This window comes from Lonchura striata, chromosome 1 (genome assembly GCF_050655825.1).
Source record: "Lonchura striata isolate lonStrDom1 chromosome 1, ASM5065582v1, whole genome shotgun sequence".
Lineage (NCBI taxonomy): Eukaryota > Metazoa > Chordata > Aves > Passeriformes > Estrildidae > Lonchura > Lonchura striata.
The window spans coordinates 97,655,468-97,675,381 of record NC_140703.1 but is presented as its reverse complement, the minus strand read 5'-3'; the positions used below and the strand labels follow the sequence as shown (position 1 = coordinate 97,675,381).

General features: G+C 35.0%; 1 protein-coding gene across 11 annotated transcripts in view; it reads right to left on the bottom strand.

The window, feature by feature from the left end:
- STS (steroid sulfatase) overlaps positions 1 to 19,914 on the bottom strand; it is a 108,917-nt gene that overhangs the window by 22,174 nt on the left and 66,829 nt on the right. For all 11 annotated transcript variants that reach the window (XM_085584015.1, XM_085584026.1, XM_085584084.1 and 8 more), the window contains 3 exons: positions 18,111 to 18,248; positions 9,029 to 9,188; positions 6,350 to 6,471 (listed from right to left, as the gene is read on the bottom strand). In XM_085584015.1, coding sequence (XP_085440141.1) covers positions 6,350 to 6,471; positions 9,029 to 9,188; positions 18,111 to 18,248 — 420 coding nt within the window. The remainder of the gene's footprint in view (positions 1 to 6,349; positions 6,472 to 9,028; positions 9,189 to 18,110; positions 18,249 to 19,914) is intronic.

Genomic DNA, 19,914 nt, shown 5'->3' with positions numbered 1-19,914 from the left:
TGTTGGCTGTGGAGTATGCAGAAAAAATCCATTAAAATTTTTCTTTTGTACACATCACAAGTGTATAATAAAATATCTGAGAGCAAACCATTAAAGCTGAAGTTCAAATAGCACTAAATTATCTACTTTAAATGCCTTTGCTATTATATGATCACTGAAACCTGTCAACCTCTTCATGTTCACTACAAACATTATTAATTTAGGTCAAGATATTTTGAATTCAATAAACCAGTATGTTATGGTTTCTATTTTAATACAAAGAAAAAGTACTCTGATATGATCTATGTGTATAATGCCTCTGTCAAGGGTCATTTACCATGGTCCTTCACTGGGGGAACAGCCCTCTAAACCAAAAATATTCCTGAATCAATTTTACTACAACTGATGAAAAGGTCTATTCTTTCTAACTAGAAATCTAGAATTTTTGTGACAATAAGAAAGTTTTACTCCTTTAAATGTTTATTCTTTCTGTAATATCTTTTCTCATCGCTAATTTTCTGAGAAAAGATACAAGGTTGGTGTGATCAGATGAAAAAGAAGATGTTTCTTTGTAAGGAAACAAAATGTTTCCTTGACAGCAGTGGAAGTCATGTGGTAGTATCTCTCCTTTGAAGATGTTGTGCAAAAGAAGAAATTTCTGGATCAAGCTTCTATTAAATTTATCTTCCTTTGTACTGTTAAGGCAATGAAAGCAACTGTAACTGTTGGCATTTTCAGGGTCAATGTGAGCCTTTACTAATCTGTAACAACTTCTTCTAAGTCCTTTGTTCCCCACAGAGAAATACACTGTAAATGGAAAAAGCTCCTCAGGGAAGCAAGGAAAAAGAGCAGGAAAAAGTTAGGCAAGGGTATGGGTTCTGCCAATGGGTCTTCTGTGTATGACAAGCACATCCCACATCTTACAAATGAAGCTGCTGAAGCATTTGTTCAACCTATGGTAAAGAATACACTGAAAAATTCTTCTGTTATTACTAAGAAAGTAATAAAAAAGAAGCTTATATGGCTTTAGAGAATGCATTATTTGAAATTTCTCATTTATATTCAGAAAGTTGAAGCAATATTAAGACATATCTTTAAAATATCAAGTACTAAGGAAAAACTCTAATATTTTCTAATTCAGAGCAAAGAGAAGTGTTCACATATTTGGTGGATGTTTGCATAATTATATTTCTTAGATGCACTAAGAGGACCAAACAAGGCAGGACAGGCATTTACAAACAAGTGTTTTGGCACCACATAACACTCCAAAATTTCCCTTAAATACACATTAATGCATTTCTGTTTGCTAGAGACAACCACTAGATTCACCCACCCTCACACTGAGAACTTGACAGCAGAGAAAGCACTTCAAGCTGGTTCCAGAGCTTTGTAGAAATTTTCCAGTTTCTTTTACTTGTCTAAACTCCAACTCCTGTGTTTTTACTCTGATTACAATATTGTGCTCTCCAGCCAGTGTTTTAAGCATATGAATTCATTTCACAATTTTTAACTATTAACACTGAATGGGATATTACAAAAAAATAAGCTAAGAATGGCACCATAAATAATGCAAGCCCCCTTAATTTATAAGGTACCCTTTACTACCCTTTAAGGCATTAATAACATTGGGCTTTTGAGATGTTAAGGAAAAGTGGAAGATATTTCTCATGTTTAATTTCTTCAGAAACAGGTCTTATTTTAACTCAGTTTCACAAGAAAGGTTGCACTTGTCCAAACCAGAAACTGTTACAAAATGACCCTTCTGATTTTTCATGCTTTGTCCTCTTTTTATTATGATTCCAATGTTTTTAGTCAAACTAAATCTGGAGGAACCTCTTTAAAAACTCAAAAAGCTTTTCTGGTACATTTATCCTATATATTCAGTCTGAAAACTACAAACCAAAATATTTCTCTCATTTACTTTTTATTTGTTTTTCACCTTCAATTTTTACAGCTGAAAATGTAGAAAAAGGCTAAATTCATTACTAGGAAGGACCTATAACCCCTAGCCATAGAACAAAATACATCTCATGAAATACTGTTGGATGCTGGAGAACATTGCAACAGCCAAGAATCAGAATAGCTTTGAATTCTGTGATATTACAGAGAGAATCCCTCATTGGTGAATTTGACTGAAATAATTTCAGTAATTGAGGTAGTTCACAACATTCAAGAAAGTCAATATGAACACTAATTGAAATGTATCTTGTTTGTTAATTTCCATATAAATCTTTTCAGTGAATTTCTACTGTCTTTAAAAGTCATTATATTTGCACAATAAGCTAGTTTGGTGTTGCAGTGTAGTCTGCTTCAATTGAACTTCCCATAGAAAATCTCCTTGTCTTTTGTTTTCTGAATGACATATTCCACTGAATAGCTAAATCCATTTTGAAATAGAAAAAGTGAAGTGCTGCTAGTGAAGTCACTCTAGCATTCATCAGAAACATTAGTATATTTTTATCAGTATGAAAATACTGTGAAGATCATTATTTCTTTATAATGCAGACTGTATTGCATTATATTTCTCAATATTTATTATGCAGTATTACAATATATTTCCTCCTTATCAAATTAAAATTTTGCACACAATCAGTGCAACCTGAAAGATGACGTTTCATTCAACTGTAGATTTGCTGTGTATCTGATTAATCCTCCCCTTATAATTAAGTTGTCATAGCAATGCATTTTTAGTAGAACTGATTCATATGCCAGTAATATTCTGGAGACAGAGCTCTTGGTAGTTTTTTAGCGCTCAGTTATGCTAAATTATAAAGTTAGCAAATACAAAAGTACTGGTCAACTTGCTCAAGCAGAAGAACATGTGATCAGACTTAAAACAGGCCAAAGCATCATCTGGCATACATCACAGAAAGCAACACAAAACTTAGGGTGGCTCAGCTGAAGAAAGTAAAGGCAGATCCTACATCTGTTTTATTTCCAATATAAATGCTTAATGATTAAAAGAATTACTCAATGCTTTAAAAAAACAAGGTTATTACACCCTACTAGGAAGAAAGAAAATGCAGTGGGTTTTTTTTATATATTGGTATATTTCTATTATCATATTTCTATGATATACCAAGCAGCTGTGGAGAAGAAGTACTGATAATGGGAAACCACTTTACTTTTTTACATGTCTTCCTCTCTGTCTTTTTAACAGATATATTAAATTACAAGTATTTATAAGGTTTCAAAATAACAGGAAATCATCCTTCAAGAACTAGGACTATATATCATGGCTGCTTCCAAGGAAATTACAAGTTAGACTCAATGATACTTGTGAGTCCTTTCCAATTCAACTTATTCTGTAACTCTGTGATTCTGTGAAGCACCAGCATGCACAAGTCTGTGAGAGCACAAGAAAATTGCCTGATATTTCATTCATTTTTTAAAATTCAGAATGTGAAGAATTATGTGCATTATATTCCAGCATGAGGTGAAATGTGAGTCAAAGTGACATGAAAAAAAATGGTGTTAGCTTATTTCTGTGGTTGATAAAGACAAAGAAAAGAGAAAAAAACCCCAAGAGATTATTTTCCACACAATTCTGTAGAAGGCACAAGGTTTAAATTCTGCAGACTTGTTTGAGAAGATCACTGCATAGCACACATCCTCTAAAAGCTCCTTCAAAGGACTGATCAAGGGGAAAGTACATTGTGAATGCAATAACTGACCTAACTAATATAACTTAATGAAGATGTGTATTGATTTGGTTATGAGGAACTCTTAGCCTCTAAATATATAAATGCAAAATGGTAATTGTTCACTCTGAAGTTTCTGACCTTCCCTCAGTGATGAGAGAAAAATGCTTGCTTAAGTCAGACTAGACTCTTGCAAGGGAAAGATGTTCAGCTAGCAAAATTTTAATGTACACTGCATTTGCCTATTTCATATATATATGTAAAAGTCAAAAATTAAACCAAAAATAACAGGGTCTGGATTGAAGCACAGTGAAAATCTAATAGTGACAAAAATGGAGTTACTAAGGGAAATGTGGGGTGATGGAGTTAAAAAGGAACCAAATAGTTAAGCAGAATTTAGCTGAGTATTTCCTGAGGTTTAAAGCTAATAGTACACTTTCAGCATCTAGAAAAAATAGCATAATATGCAAGCTGTCACTGATATGCAAACTAAGACTTCCCAGAAAATAATTATAGCATGAAATCTCATGATAGATGCATTAATAAGTGCATATACACAATATATGTACCACTACCTTGTACCTTAATCAATAAATACATACATCACATTTTCCTTAACTGTTGTAAGCTTTTTCTTCTAAGCTGTTGTTCCTTTGTTCTTTAAAAAATGCATCTTTGAAATTAATACAAATTACATGTTTAATGAGGGAATGAGCAGTCTAGTTGGACATTTGGGTTAGGGTCCATTACCAGAGAAGAGCAGAAGATGATGAACATGGTGTGAAGCCCTCACACAGGACTGGTACCTAAGACAGTAAAGAGGAATACCTGGCTATTGTCTACTCTCACTACAGTGTAAGCTGATAAGGCAGAATAGCAAAACACTTTGTGCTTGTTTTGTCTGGAGTAGAGCCAATTTTCTTCACAGTAGCTAATATGGGGTTGTGTTTTGCATTTGTGCTGAAAACACTGTTGATAAGAGGGATTTTATTTATTACTGAGAAGACAAGGCTGTTCTGCCTCTCCCCCACCACACCAGTGAGCAGGCTGGGGGTGCACCAGGAGCACTTGGGGGCAGCTCTGCTGGGACAGCTGACCCCAACTGACCCAAGGCATATCCTAGACCAAATGACATCATGTTCAGCATAGAAAGCTGCAAAACTAAGAAGAAAGGGAAGACATTCAGTGATGACATTTGTTTTCCCAAGTCATCATTATGTGTGATGGAGCCCAGCTTTCCCGGAGATGTCTGAAGACCTACCTGTTAGTGGGAAATAATGAATGAATTTCTTGTTTTGCTTTGCTGACACGTGTGGCTTTTGCTTTATCTATTAAAATATCTTTATCTCAGCCAATGAGTTTTCTCACTTTTACCCTTCCAGTTCTCTTCCCCATCCCAGAAAGAGACACACAGTGGCTCTGTTAGACTTAGTTGCTGTCTGGAATTAAACCACAACAACCTTCTATACAAAAGCCAGCTCGTTGTTATGAAAATGTCATTGCCAGGTTCTGAGTGGGCTTTATCATTTGAATGCCTTGGAGAAAGGATGAATCACATTCTATATTGCTGCTGCTCATCAAGTAAATACTAGACTAGTAGACTAGTCCCCCACTGTTGCTCACAATCATTTCCCATCACATTCCCCTTCTGTGAAAAATAAAGGGTTATATAATCTTGCAAAGGTATATGTTTGAGAAAAACAGCTTCTCTGCACACTTGTCTCATTAGGATGCAGAATAACTTCATCCAACACCAGATACAAAATGGTTCTAGGTCAGATTGCTTGGTTATTCCTTATGATTATTTATCAAACACAGAGGCACAGTAATGGTAAATAAATATTATAGGTAATATTTTCCCTTTTCCTAGTTTAAAGTCCAAGACAGGTAGAGAGTCAGCCTACAGATGACCAAGAAGACAGAGTTTCCAAATACTTTAAGTTTGTATATTAGCTATTAAACAGGTCCTTTCCCACAACACTTAAATAAGCCAAAGCTTATTTATTGTTTAGGATCATTATTTTGAAGCTGTAACACAAGTCATCATTTTCAAAGTCAACTGAGATGGGACAAAATGTGTGTTTAACTTCATTCAGCACAGAGATTTCTATAGAAAGGGAAATATGCCTTGGTTAATGTGGAAGGTGCTACTAGAAAGAGTGAGCTCTTAGTTAAAAAAGAACAAATCAGTGAGAAATGCTTTTTTCCTTGGCCTACAAAGTAGAATTATGTCATTCATAAAAAGCATGAAAAGGAACTCTGTAATACTATATTCATTTATTGGATAATTGTGACTTTGACTTAGGGATTCTTCTACATTTTGCTATCTGACTAACAAAAATGGCCAGGCCGACATCATATTTGTGCTGTTATTCAGCAAACCATCCTATTACCTGTGCATTTTTAGGACAATGTAAGAGTCAACCTTGACAACTTCCTTCTGTTGCACAAACTCTCTATCATGAAGATTTAAAAAAAGGACATTTTCGGATACCATAGATCTCAGTGCTGCATTTATATTTAACATTAATACATAACAAAATAATGTCAAACAATGAAATGGTGAGCAGGAATGTAACAGCAAAGACAAAAGTGAAAGAGAAAGAAAAAGGCTAGATATTTTAAACAACTTTTTTGTCACTATAGCCCAAGGCTTCCTCCTGGTTCTTTTCAAGCTGCAATAAAAATTATATTAAATATTTAAAATGTGAACAGGCAAGTTTACTTACTGTTTCCTGGATGCCAGCGCACTGCATTTAAATATGCATTGCAGTAATGGAAGAGAAATTCATGCTTAGATTGAGTAACCTTTCCTTGAAGTAAAGGTAGCAGATCATGTCCATCAATAATCCTGAGTAAGAAAGCATTTCAAAATCAGAAAAATAAATCAAACCTCACTTTCCTAGAAGATATGATAATTCTGCTTATCTGCTGCTTAAAAAACCCAAATCTGAATGGCCACCTCCAATTGGTCAATTCTGAGAAAAACCTTCAGGTGCTCTTCCCTTTGAATTTTACATTACCTAAGGAAACAATTTTACATTTTGCCATTATGAATAGTTCCCTCAACTCTTTTTTTTTTTTTCACTTCTGAGAAAGTGCACAGACATAAGTGAATAAATTGCTACAATAGAGTTCTTCACATATACCTATTCAAGTTTTTGGGAGTAGTCTGGACAAAGTAACTGTAAAACTAGAGAAAAGATGTTGTTCTGTGTTAGGATCCCCAGAAGCAGTGGTAATATCTCTGTTCAGTATATTATGCATACCAGAATTTAAGACAGAAGTGATAATTTAAAATTTGAAAATTAACTGTTTAAATATGTATTTATCAACTAAACACACACGCACATGCACAAATATATGTAAATTCTCTAAATGCTGCTGGACAATTTGATCATGCTTTGAAGGAGTCAGTCCATTTACATAAAAACTGAGTTGTAAAATAAGCAAGACCTTTAGCTGTTTCCCTAAATTAAACCTTTCAATTGCTGACATCAGTTGGCAGGGGAGAAATCATAGTCTGCATTTTTGACCTGGAATGAATTACAAATTTTTCAATAAGTTTTATCAGAAATTACTTTTTGCTGACATAAAGATCAGCAAGTAATTCTTTCTCATTCATTTTGGGTACCATCCCATAAAATCTTTTTGAAACTTATAAAAAGTTTTAAAAGGTCTATGTTGATTTTTATTACCTTTACATACATGCTCATTTCATTGCCATTACATAAAACATTTTTCCTGTTAGTGCAAATACTACAAGTACTAAGCTTACATTTTTAAGTCACATGAGATGATTGAAATCTTGTCAGTAACTGTATGCAACAAAGCCATTCAGAGTAACACTTTTCTCAAAGGATTGGCAGGAAAACTGCCTGGAATTTTGAAAGCTATCTTGTCTGATAACTGCCTTGTGGGTGAATCCCTGTCTGTGGGGATCTGTTAAAACAGAGTCTTTCCCACTTTCAGTTTTTCATGTTCTCTTTCCCAAGTAACAGGCTCTTGTCTTGCAAGCTTGTTCATTAACAGATGCATGTTTAGTGAGCACTCCCTGTGCTAGAGCCTGTTGATGGGGAAAAAGGCATCTCCATAAAAATGTCTTCAGTACTCTAGCATTGCTACAGTTGATGGATTCAAAGGAATATATGAGACTTTTCTTTCTAATTTCTCTTCTTTAATTAGGAACATCTCTTCCATTCCTTTTTAACCTGCTCTCTCACAGTGAGAGAATATTAAATTCAGTGGAGCTATAAGAACCCAGCTGCTGGAACAAAAATACTTCAAGCTAGTCCATGATCTAAGATGAAGCAGTACTTATGGCATCAGTCTAGCACAGAAAAATCACAGTGGAGCAACCTACAAGTGAAAGTTACACAACTATATTTGAATTTCTGTGAAGGGGATCAAAAAAAACATCAATACTTAGTATTCACTCAAGCAATAAGAAAACAAAATGCAAAAGATCTGCCACATAAAGAACAGTCAGAAGTTCTGAGGTTTGACATAATTACTGCTTGTAGAGCGTCTCTCAGGACCAACCTGACTAATTTTTCATGTCTTAGACTTGTCCTGCCCTGTCATTTCCTTCAAACACTCAATGAATAATCATTAGCGGAGTGACTGCTCACCACTGGGCTTCCCCATGTGGATTCTTGACACTTAGTGCTCAAAAGCTGTTTGTGAGTGATCAATGTGTTCAAAGCATACACATATCAACAGGTTTCTCTACTTACTGATTTTGGATAACAACAGCATTTAGGCAGAGGCACCTTGCCACTGAGACTGTGTATCTCACAAACAAGATAAAGCCTGGGGATGTAGCAGCATCAGGAAAGCATCTTATGAATTGTGAAGTCCAGTGGCTTTCTTATCAGGCTGCAAAACCCTGTATGGGATTATTTTGACTAACTAGGTATAGAGAAAAAAAAAGGCCAAACAAAACAAAAAACCCCAAACAAAACTGTGAGAAAAGCCTAGTCTAGATGGCATTTTTATGTGTTTTGTGATATTAAGCAGGTCAAGACTAAACTCATGAAGTTTAAAGTAATTTACACTTATAGTTTCTTTTTCCACCAAATTCACCCATGCAGAACAGAATCTTTTTTGATACATTCATTTTTACTTTTAATAAGTAATTCCAAGTTTGATTTGACAGTACATTGATCTGATGGTGTTTTGTTATCTTTTTGGTGCTTGGTGCTTGTTCTGTGAGTTAAGGTGTATTTACATACAACATTTCTGTAAAATATTATCAGTATGTCAATATGAAAAAGAGACAACATAATATTGCAAGTATAAAACGTAGTTTCTTATTTACATTCTCACCTCTATCTTAATAGATATCACCAGAATGAATAAAACACTCATGACACTTCCTCTAAACCAGAGATGACTACAGAGCATACCTGTCAGAGGGTAACTGTGCATCTGCAAGTTGAACAATGGTAGGAAATATATCCATGTTACTCGTTGGCTCATCAATATAGGCACCAGCCTGTACCACTCCAGGCCAACGGAGAAGACCTGGGACACGAATACCTCCTTCCCAGTTTGTTGATTTTCCACCTGAAAAATTTAGTTTTGTTTGCTGAGAAATCAATTTCTTATTTGATAATGCTACCCCATAAGATTCAATTTCCAAATATTAAACATTCTGTCTGGCTAGAATGTTTCCATTAGACAAATTTGTCCTATTCTTAATTTTCTGGATTTTCTACCTTCTGTAGTACTCTCTCATTGTAAATTTACTAATATGTCTTTGACAGAGCTTATAAAATTTAAAATTACACCAAAATAAAAAAAATAAATTTAAAATTTAAATTACAGCAAATAAAAGTAGTTGTAGCAGATTAAAGAGCACTTCACTGGAATTCTCACATAGGAATTGGCCTAGATAGTGTGTCCCACAGACATATGAACCTGTAACCAATAAACAGGAATCCAAGAAAAGAGCTATACTTAGATGTCTGAGGTATGAACCCAGAGAGGTTGCATGACATTTTATTTAAAATGGTGCTTAATGACTTTATATAGAAGGAAGTACTAATTTAAGTATGTTACTGAATTCTCCACTTCAATGCATTAGAAAGAAATGCACTTCAGTGATGATAACTTTCAGGATACTGTGAAGAACTTTTTGTGTTCTAAACCAACACAATTGCATCAAATGTGCTATCAACTGATTGCACTCAACAGTGACTTGCAGTCATTTACTGTTTCTACACGATCCATCACTACTGAGTCCTCCCAGCACCTTTTGCAGAAGGGCAATGGGTTTGTTCTCTGACAGCATGTTCACCATTACTGAATAAATAATTGACATGGCTCTGTTTGAAGAGGCATCACAATGCTATTACCTGCACAGTTGTGACTATGTAGAGCATTTCAGGGTGACCTTTGAAATTAATATATCACTTGAAAAAGAAACCTCTGTCAAACAGATGGGTTTTGGATATGGTTAAACACTGTCAGGGCCATTTGGAAATAAATTGAGATTATTTTATACAATTAAAATATCTGGAAAAAACAGGAATATATGGGTTGGACTTCTGCCATTAAGTGAATCAAATAGCAATTAATGGTTCAGTCAAAACTACTACACGACTATTTTTTTTTCTGTATCTCCCTTTTTCAAGTAAAAAAAAGAAAAGAAGAGAAAAGAAAAAAATTATTACAACAAAATATTTCAAAAGTTCTGTTTCTTCAACATCCTAAACACCCAAGATCCCTCATAGATGTCAATACCTTTGGTATTGACCCCAGGCCTTGTTATACATGCTGTGTATTTTACTGACTTCTCCATGATCTTTTCCATTTCAGCAAAGAGGGTTCAGAATCCACCTGGTTTTCTACAGGAATTTCACTGTAAAGATAAGTAGTAACTTCAAGAGAGACAACTCTTTTTTTGTATAAGTTTACCTTTTTCTTTTCTTGTAACCAAAAGGCTATTAGGTCAATATTCTTTGTTATATCAGATTTTTGCTTAATTTTTTTTCATAGGCTTTATCAGAACTCATAATATTGAATAGACAGGGACACATCTAGTCTGATATCAGAAAAGTTGAACTTTTTAATATTAAGCCTTATGTCAAGCAACAATATTTGCTTAAGTTGTTTTTTTTTAAAGTGTCAAGATCAGATCTCAACTAGATTGTCTGTCTTCTAGAAAACTCTTAAAAGTTTACTGTCATGTCTGAGTTAAATGCAATTCCATTCTCATGATGTAGTTTGTGATTACCTAGGCAAGAATGAGATGCATGTCCTATTTTTGTTTACATTCTAGAAAAATACTATTTTTAAAACACAACTCTGAAGAAAATGTAGATTTAAGTTCATAAAGTGTTATTTGGGGACATGTAGAACACCTGTCACCAGAAAAAAGTATTCACCCAAAAGTATGCTGCTCAGTTGTTAATGTTGCTGGGTCAAGATCAGTGCAGATGGCAATAGGCTGTGTCCACCTTCTATAGAAAAGATGCCTCCACCCCTGTACAACAGCCATTAAGTTTTTCAGCGTTTGGTGGTAATTAGGTGTTACACAGCAGGAAAGACTAGTAACCTGACTGAGCTATGGTACATAGAAAATCCTGACTGGGAGCTGGTTAATCCAAATAAAAATACAAGCATAAGGCCATAAAATTACAGATATCCTCAAATGAACATACTTTTAGTGAACAGATACATCAGGGAGGTGATTTAGTTCACGAGCCAGATCCTAATTCTGTGTATACATGACAGCAGCTCTATGGATGAAGGGTATCAACAAACAGACAACACTAAGAGTTGATCTATGCCTCAGGTAGCTTTAGGCATGATGTTCCTTTCATTTCTGTGTGCCTGTCTGAACCAAGTAAGAGTGCTAGCTAGAGTAGATGTTTAAATAAAGTCTTCATATACTGTTGTCTCCTGTATAATCTGAAGACAGACAAATTTCAAAGTAGTGGTAAATGTGATTTTCACACATGCTGTGATTCTTAAAACCTAGATATTTGGTCACTTTCACAGTTCTTAGGTTCACAGTACAATTTTCTTGAATCAGCAGAAAAGGACAGAAAAATTGCACATTACCCAAGTACAAAGGAACACTCCACAAACCCTGATGCCCTGCTGTAAGATAGAAAAGCAAAATGGATTCCACAGCAGGGCTTTCTTCCTACTTACGTCTATGAAGAAGTGACTGCTGTTTCCCTTTCAAAAGGCTAATTGGAGCATAATTTTTTTTTACATCTCTGGAGACTGGGAATAGCAGAGAATCAGGGCAGGAATTACAGGTCATTGCAGAAGATTGTCTTCTATTATCTCTGCTTACATGGTGTTCATTTTTATTAGAATTGTGCTTAGCAACTGCAGGTGCTTAATACTCATACCCGATTAAAAATCCCTGGACATTTCTCATCTTTAAAACTCTAGCTGTTAAAACTTTGTTCAAGATATCAGTTTATTTTTTCCTTATTGAAAAAAAATCAAGGTTATACTGCTGATGCTTGAAACATGTAGCAAACATCTGAATGGCTAATAAAATAAAAAATAAATTAAAAAAAATCATTATTTTGAAAAAAAATCTCTTGATATTTAAGGACCTGGTTCATTAGTTTTTTATTTTGGTCAGACTTGACAACATAGAAACAGATAAAAGACTGAAACCTAGTAGCCAATTTGCTTTCAAAATCTAGGCAACCTACCTTTTTGGTATTTTTGTTCTCTTAAAGTCTTCTAAAAGTGTTTCTCAAACAGCACAAAATACACGAGTCTGTATTCTCCTGCTTAGTCATCTATGCTTACTGAGTAGTTGCACCTTTCAGTGTTATATTGAACAATAGCCTACATTCACCTTTCCTGAAAAATCTGCAGGACCAGGCAAAATACAGACATAACTCTCTGCAGTCATCCACAACATGATGTCAAATTTCCATTTTAACCTCATTTCAAATCTTAGCTAAAAGAAGATATATTTTTTCCCCCTCTGGTTTAAATTGACTGCTATTACCTAACCCTGGCAATAGAGCTTTTACAAAGGATGATATATAAAGGAGAACTCTGCAGTAAATCACTATTAACATTATGAATGATCAATGACAAAAACTATTTGAAATAACTTTCTTAAATCACCTGGATTATAACCATACTACCCTTTCCTTCATATATTCTAAAAACAAAGCTTCCAAACTCAATTTATTCTCTTGAATGATAGATAAACACAACATTAATTACTCTACCCATCTATACTGGACTTAGTGCCACAAATATCAACAATCAAGACTGGTTACTATTGTTTACTTTATAAAATGGTTGAACAACAATTTATTTTCAATTACAACTTTACTCTTACTGATTTTTAACTTGTTTCATGTACTGTTTTTGTTAATTTTATTTATGATAATCTGAGCTATTCTTGTACAGGTGAATGGAATCGATATGGTTTGTTTGGATGTTTCTCATCTAATATTTCTTCCAGTCAAATGAAATTATCTCTGAGGATACTTTTTGTTTCAGTCAAAATTACAATATGGGTTGATTATTTAAAAATCTGGATCACATCAGAGAGACTATAAAAATACAGTACATTTGAAAAAAAAAGACAACTACTGCTTTATTTCAAGTCAAAAGAAAACTCCAACAGATGTTACTAGATATGCCATAGCATGATTAATGGGGTCAAAGTAATGGTCAGCTTGATTTCTCTGTGGTTTACAGGAAGAAAATATTTACTAACAACTTTAAGAAATCCTGCTGAAGTAACTTATCACTGCAATATCTAAACTTGTTTGACAGTAATACATTTAAAAAAACCTGTGTATTCATTTCTTGTTTTAGTTTCACAGACCTATAGCAGATTTTTAAAAAAATCATGGTCTAAGTCCTTAGGAGACATTAATTATTATTTTTATGGATATTAACAAATAATTATGATATATATATTTCTAAGGCAAAAAAAAAGCACTTAAAATTAATATTCACACAGTCTGGCTTTATCAGTGTTTGGCTCCACTTCCATTATCAGCAGACCCACTCTGCACTCACTCATGACTCTGGCAGCAGGACAGTAGCCAAGTGTCTGTATTGTGCTAAATGCTTCATAAGTACAAAGAAAAACTGTTTCTAATGCAGGTCTGAGGTACATGCAAAATTTACATAGCCAAAAGACAGTAAGATGTAAGGAGATTGAACAGAAAATCCAGTATCTGACAAAGTGGGACAGATGTCAACAAGTGATAGCAAGGGAGGACTTGTACTATCTGCATATGTACCAGTGAAATACTAAAATACTATAGTGAGAAAAAGTGTAGAGAAAAGTTTCTATTGCCTTCCTTGTTTACTGATATAAATTATGTATATGTGTGTATATAAGAATACACACACACACATGTATGTATGTATATATATATATATATATATATATATATATATATATATATGATAGCACACTGAGGCTAATTTCTTGAATTCTTACTAAGAAACTAAATAGAAATTACCACAAAGTATTTTGAATCAAAATCTCAGGATATCAAAGAAGAATATAATGGCTTTCTTTAAATCAGCCACTTTACACATCTTGTTAATATAGAAGAAATTCTATTCACTTATTCATTCTACTCCTCTTATTTGAAAGTAGAAATCCAAAGTATTTGGAAAAATTAATCTTACTTCTGCTCCTAAAGAAAAGCTATGGCGACTACATCAAATGGACATGCTTCAGTGAAGCAGCTAGTGAAAAATACCTAAGAAGAAGTCAGTGCAGGTATCCTGGAAATCATTTATACAAGCAGTACCTTAATGTTCTACACTTTCAACAGACAAATATTACAGAACTGAAAAAAAACAGACTGGAAAAATTGCATAGAAAATTTTAAAAAGACATTCCAGTTACACCTATTACTTTCCAAATTTCAATATAAAATTGTTAATATTAATGTATTAATTAAGCTGTTAATATTTTTAATTTAATTAAAATTATTTTAATAGTGTCTTGTACAATTCCCAGGAGTATCTAATGAGTTCATGTAAGAAGGCCTTCAGTTGCAAAGAAATTCCTACTAAAATAACCACTATTTTTTGTTTTAGGATCTGTATCTAGATTTAAACCTTTGAAAGACCTTTGGCAAAGACCTTCAGGAAAAGTTACTAAGGAACATTAATCAAGGGTTAGGAGACAAAGGATTGTCATGAATCAAAATCTGACTAGGAAACAAAAACATAAAACAAACAGCCTGTGGCCTTTTGCAAAAATACCTAAAAAACAATAGTAAGGTACCTTGATACTGCACGTACCATTTTAGTATATTTACTTCAGTTTTGAAAGGGAAGTAATTCACACAGGAAAATAACAAAAAATTAGGAACAAGTAAAAACTCATAAATTAAAAATCATAAGAGAAATGAAAGAGAGTTATCTTCTGAATTTTGCCTCTGCCAAGAGCCACAGTAAAAGTATACAAAACAAATCTAAACTAGGGAAAAATTAAAATTTTCCCTCCTTTATGCTATATCAGTGAGAACACGTTATTAAACTTCAAGATGTTCCATGAAATTTGCAACTCTCCCATTTTATACTAGAAAATGAAAGAACTGTGCTCTCATGGATAAGTGCTAGAGGCTATGCTCAGATTTTAGAAGGACTCAAAGTGGGAATTCATCTTTATATGATAAAAAATTATATAATTAATGTTAAGAATCTTGGTAGAATCAAAATTGTCAGGATTCACATTTTAAACCAAGGTCATACTGTCTAGGATTGGGATCTTCTTAGGCATTTTATTTACTACACAGATCCTGATAACCAACCATCAGAAAAAGGCCACTGGAAAGAGATTTTGATCCATCACTTCAGTATTACTATGTAATGTCTTCTGAAAAGGAATACTGCAGAAATAAACCAGATTGTGTAGGACAGCAATTGGTTAGCTCTGATTTCTAACTATCCAAATTTATGGTGGACTGTCTGTAGTTAGAATCCAGAGTAATAAAACCTTCAGACAGCAATTTCCCCTTTTTACTTTGAGTTTTGCAGCACTAGCTTAACTCTCCAAACTCCTCTTAAATTTTATTATTGGTACTTATTTGGCAAGGTAGCAAGAGAAATTAGTGAGTTAGCATTGCAGAGATCGGTTAAGAGCTTTTGATTTTAGGGCAGAACCAATTATTGCTGAGCATACTGCTCCAGCTCTGATAAGAGGGTCAAGTGGCTTGATTCATATTTGCATTCATACAGCACTCAGAGACAAAAAGATAAATAGTGGAGATGGACTAGCTGAGACAGGGAGGCAGAAAGGATATGTGTGTCTCACAGGTCTTTACACACCAAAGGAAGCAAATTCCTGGTGTGTGGACACATAAGCACAAGCAGCATAAAGATGGTCCTTCTGCTTTTTTAGGCTCATTGCTATTTCTGGGGCTTCACAGGTCTGTTTCTCATAAACTCTGACAGAGATGTACAGACAATTTTCATCACGCACATCACATGACTTTTAACATTAATAAATTCCTATGTATGAAAATTGCTAGTTATGCAACTAATTTATCATTTTTACCTCAGTCCTTTTGAAAATGATGCACAATATACCTGTTAAATTAAGGACTGATTTTGAGATGGAGGGAGTGGAATGTAAAGCAGAATTAATTGTATTTTAAAATGTTAAAAGTATATTCAACTAATTGCATGGATATTTTAATTTTTATTTATTAAAAATGTTTCTCATCAAATAATAATTTTGCTTCTTACATTGTGATTATTTTCTAACCCATTTGTCAGCACAGCAGAGGTGTTAACTGCAAACTACACAATTTTTCATTTTTTTCAAAAAAAAAGCCCCATTATTACCCAACTAAACCTATTCAACCAGATTTTGTTTCTTATTCCAGGTAAGATCTATTTCAACTTTTTCTCTGCACTGTAAGTATGAATACAAAATTTTGCAAGGCTCGAGAGAGACTCCATTTAATCAAAGTTCTTCAAGAAGACATATTCCCAAGTGTATTTTTTTGCTTCCTTATAATTTATCCTGTACCTTATGTCTGGCACACTAGAAGGCAAATATTTTTTAGAGCTTCTAAAACACCTCAGGCTGTGCCTACGGCTACAGATATGTAACCATATGGTTCCTTAATTACTTAAATCACTATGCAAGGCCTATGTGCTAATGTTCAAGATATATTTCACTCTGGTGTTAGCCCAAGGGGACCCATCTGATAGACCTCACCACTTTGGAATTCCTTGTTTTTCTCATGTAGCATTTTCTTTGAAGCTCTCTTAAAATGTAAGGGTCATTTCTCAGTCAGATACCTACTGAGTAAAAACTGTGGGGTCCTCTTGCTTGAAAACCTCTCTGTATGGTTACTGCTTTCTCTAGATGCCTGAATTTTTTTCCTTTTGGAAGTTTTGCAGGTGATACAAATCTGGCAAGACTAGAAGATTGTGTTACCTTTCAAAGGGACTTTGATAGACTTGGAGAAATGGGCCAAAAGGAACCCCATTAATTGCAGCAAAGGAAATATCAAGTCCAGAATCTTCACAGCAGCAACCTCTAGCAAAGCAAAGGCTGAGGAGTAGCTGGCTGGAAAGCAGCTCTGCAGAGAGGGACTGGAGGGTTCTAATGAGCAATCAGCTGAACATGAGACAGCAATGTGCCCTTCTGGCAACGAAGGACAACATCACTCTGCACTGCAGCAGGAAGAACACTTCAGGGCAGTCCTGCTCTCTGCTCAGCACTGCTGAGACATACCTGGAGCACTGGGTTCAAGTGCAGAAATCCCCAGTACAAGGTTCATGGGCATACTGGAATGAGTTTGAACGAAGGTGATGAATGATTAAGTGATTGGAGCATTCAATATATGAGGAGAGGCTGAGAAAAATGTTCATCCTGGAGAAGAAAATGCTTACCAGGATCTTATCCATCTGTAGGGATTACATGGATTTATCTGAGTAAAGAGGACAGAGCTTGACTCCTTTTAGTGGGGGGCCACTGACAGGACAAGAGGCAATGGACACAAACTAAACCACACAAAACTCCATTTAAACATAAGAAAAAGTGGGTTTTTTATGGTGAGTGTGATCCAACACTAGAGAAAGTTGCCCAAGGAGGCTATGAAGTTTCCATCACTGGAGATTTTCATAACTTAACTAGATACAATCCTGAGCAGTATGTTATAGCTGACCCTGCTCTGCAGGGGTTGGGACTGCAGACCTTGGGAGATGCCTTCAGGCTCAACTACTATGAGTTTGCTGGGTTTCTTTGATCTTGACCCTTGAAATATGAGTGGAAAACAAACTACTCAGCCTCTACCTAGTGAAAGAATGAAAATAAATTAATCTCTCATAAAGAAACAAGACGACTCATTGAATTTCATTAGAAAGAATAAAAACAAACATTTTTACTTTATTTTGAATACATGAAAGATTTTGACCTTGGCCACATACTACATTACAGTTTTGGTGCAAACCCAAGGACATGCTTTTTCTTACATTTTTCAAGAACAATCAGAGAATATTCACCTTTATATATGCCATTGTATCCTCCATGGACTTCTCCAGCACTGGATATTTCTTCAACATGAGCCCCTTGGTCAGATGTAAAGTATACAAGACTTTTGTCACTCAGATTATGCCTCTCCAGCACATTCAGAACTTGCCCTAAGTGAAAAAAAAAAAAAAAAAAAAAAGAAAAAAAAAGAAAAAAGAAAAAAAAAGAAAAAAGAAAAGAAACAAAGGACAGGCTTAAGAATCACAGAATGAACTAGGCTGGAAAAGACCTTTGGGATCATCAAATTCAACCTATGACCTAACCTAACGCTTCCTCATCAACTAAACCATGGCACTGAGTACTATGTCCAGTCTATTTTTTAAACATGTCCAAGGATGGTGACTCCACCCTTTCCCTGACCAGACAATTTCAGTGCCCAATCACTCTTTCAGTGAAAAATTTTTTTTCTGATGGCTAACCTAGACTTGACCTTATACAGCTTAAACTGTGTCCTCTTGTTCTGTCAGCTGTTGCTTGGAAAAAGACAACAACCCCACCTGAATACAGCCACCATTCAGGGAGTGATAAGGTCACCCCTGAGTCTCCTGTTGTCCAGGCTGAACATCCCAAGCTCCCTCAGCTGTTCTTCACAGGGCTTGTGTTCCAAGCCCCTCACCAGCCTGGTTGCCCTCCTCTGGACACTGGGGACTTTAAATGACTTTTTCATTAGCCTTGGCATATAGAAATATGTGTGTTATGCCTTTTTGAGGCCACTTTTCACATAAACTCTCTTATGTTCAGCAATTGGCACATGCAGCACACAGTAGGGACCAACCACACAGGCCTTGTAGCAATCGGGACCATGACTCAGTTGCTGCAGGGTTTCTTGAAGAACAGAATGACAGGATCTGTGCACATCAGAGAGAAGGGCTAATCCACAGAGAGCAGCTGACTTTTGGAAGCAGTTGCTCCCAGTCAAGGAAACCCCTTAGCAAGAAGATTCAAGCCACTGAAGATATTTAGTAGCACTGAGGAAAGAGTCAGCATGCAGAGCAGATCTCACAGTTTGCTGCCTAGCAACCTATAGAGACAACATGGCAAAAATCTCAGTGCGAATATTAGACAAAACAAAAAGTAAGAGAATGCATGTAGCACCTTTAAAGTATGTATGGTTTCATTATCAAGCCTAATAATTATCCCTTTATATCATATGGAAAAACATCAACTAAACTGAAAACATTCATGGTAATAAACACACCCAGGTGCACACATTTAAAAGAAGCATCCACAGGGATATGTCTTGTACCTCTTAGGCACCATGGACTCATGTTTCATTTTCACAAAGGGCTCCTCACACTACTTTGGCACTGTGGAGGGCCTTGCAGTTATATAAATTACACTGAAACCTATTTAGGCTGAATTCTTTGAAGTGTGTTTCTGTATGAATTAGAGTGAAGCTTCTCTTTGTAACTTGCTCCAGTGAATTTTATACTGATTAGGACCTAAAATTATTGGTCCTGGGAAATGATCAAAGCTTAAGAATATAATTCTTCATATCAGCCTGACAATGAACCTGTCCTTTAGGGATCTCAGAACATATAAAGATAATTCTGTCTTCATAACCATTTTATCTTTATTCTTTTACTTAAGCATCCAAGAATGGTCCAATTTGAATGTTAATTTTGATTTGCTAACCTGACCACTAAGAATGAATTCATCATCTGATGCCCAATTATTGTGTCAAAGAGGATGAGATAAGAACTTTGGAATACAGAGCCTTCTAAATGGTTTTCAGATTACTGTATCTGTTGCTATGCTCTTTTTCTGGATAAGGAG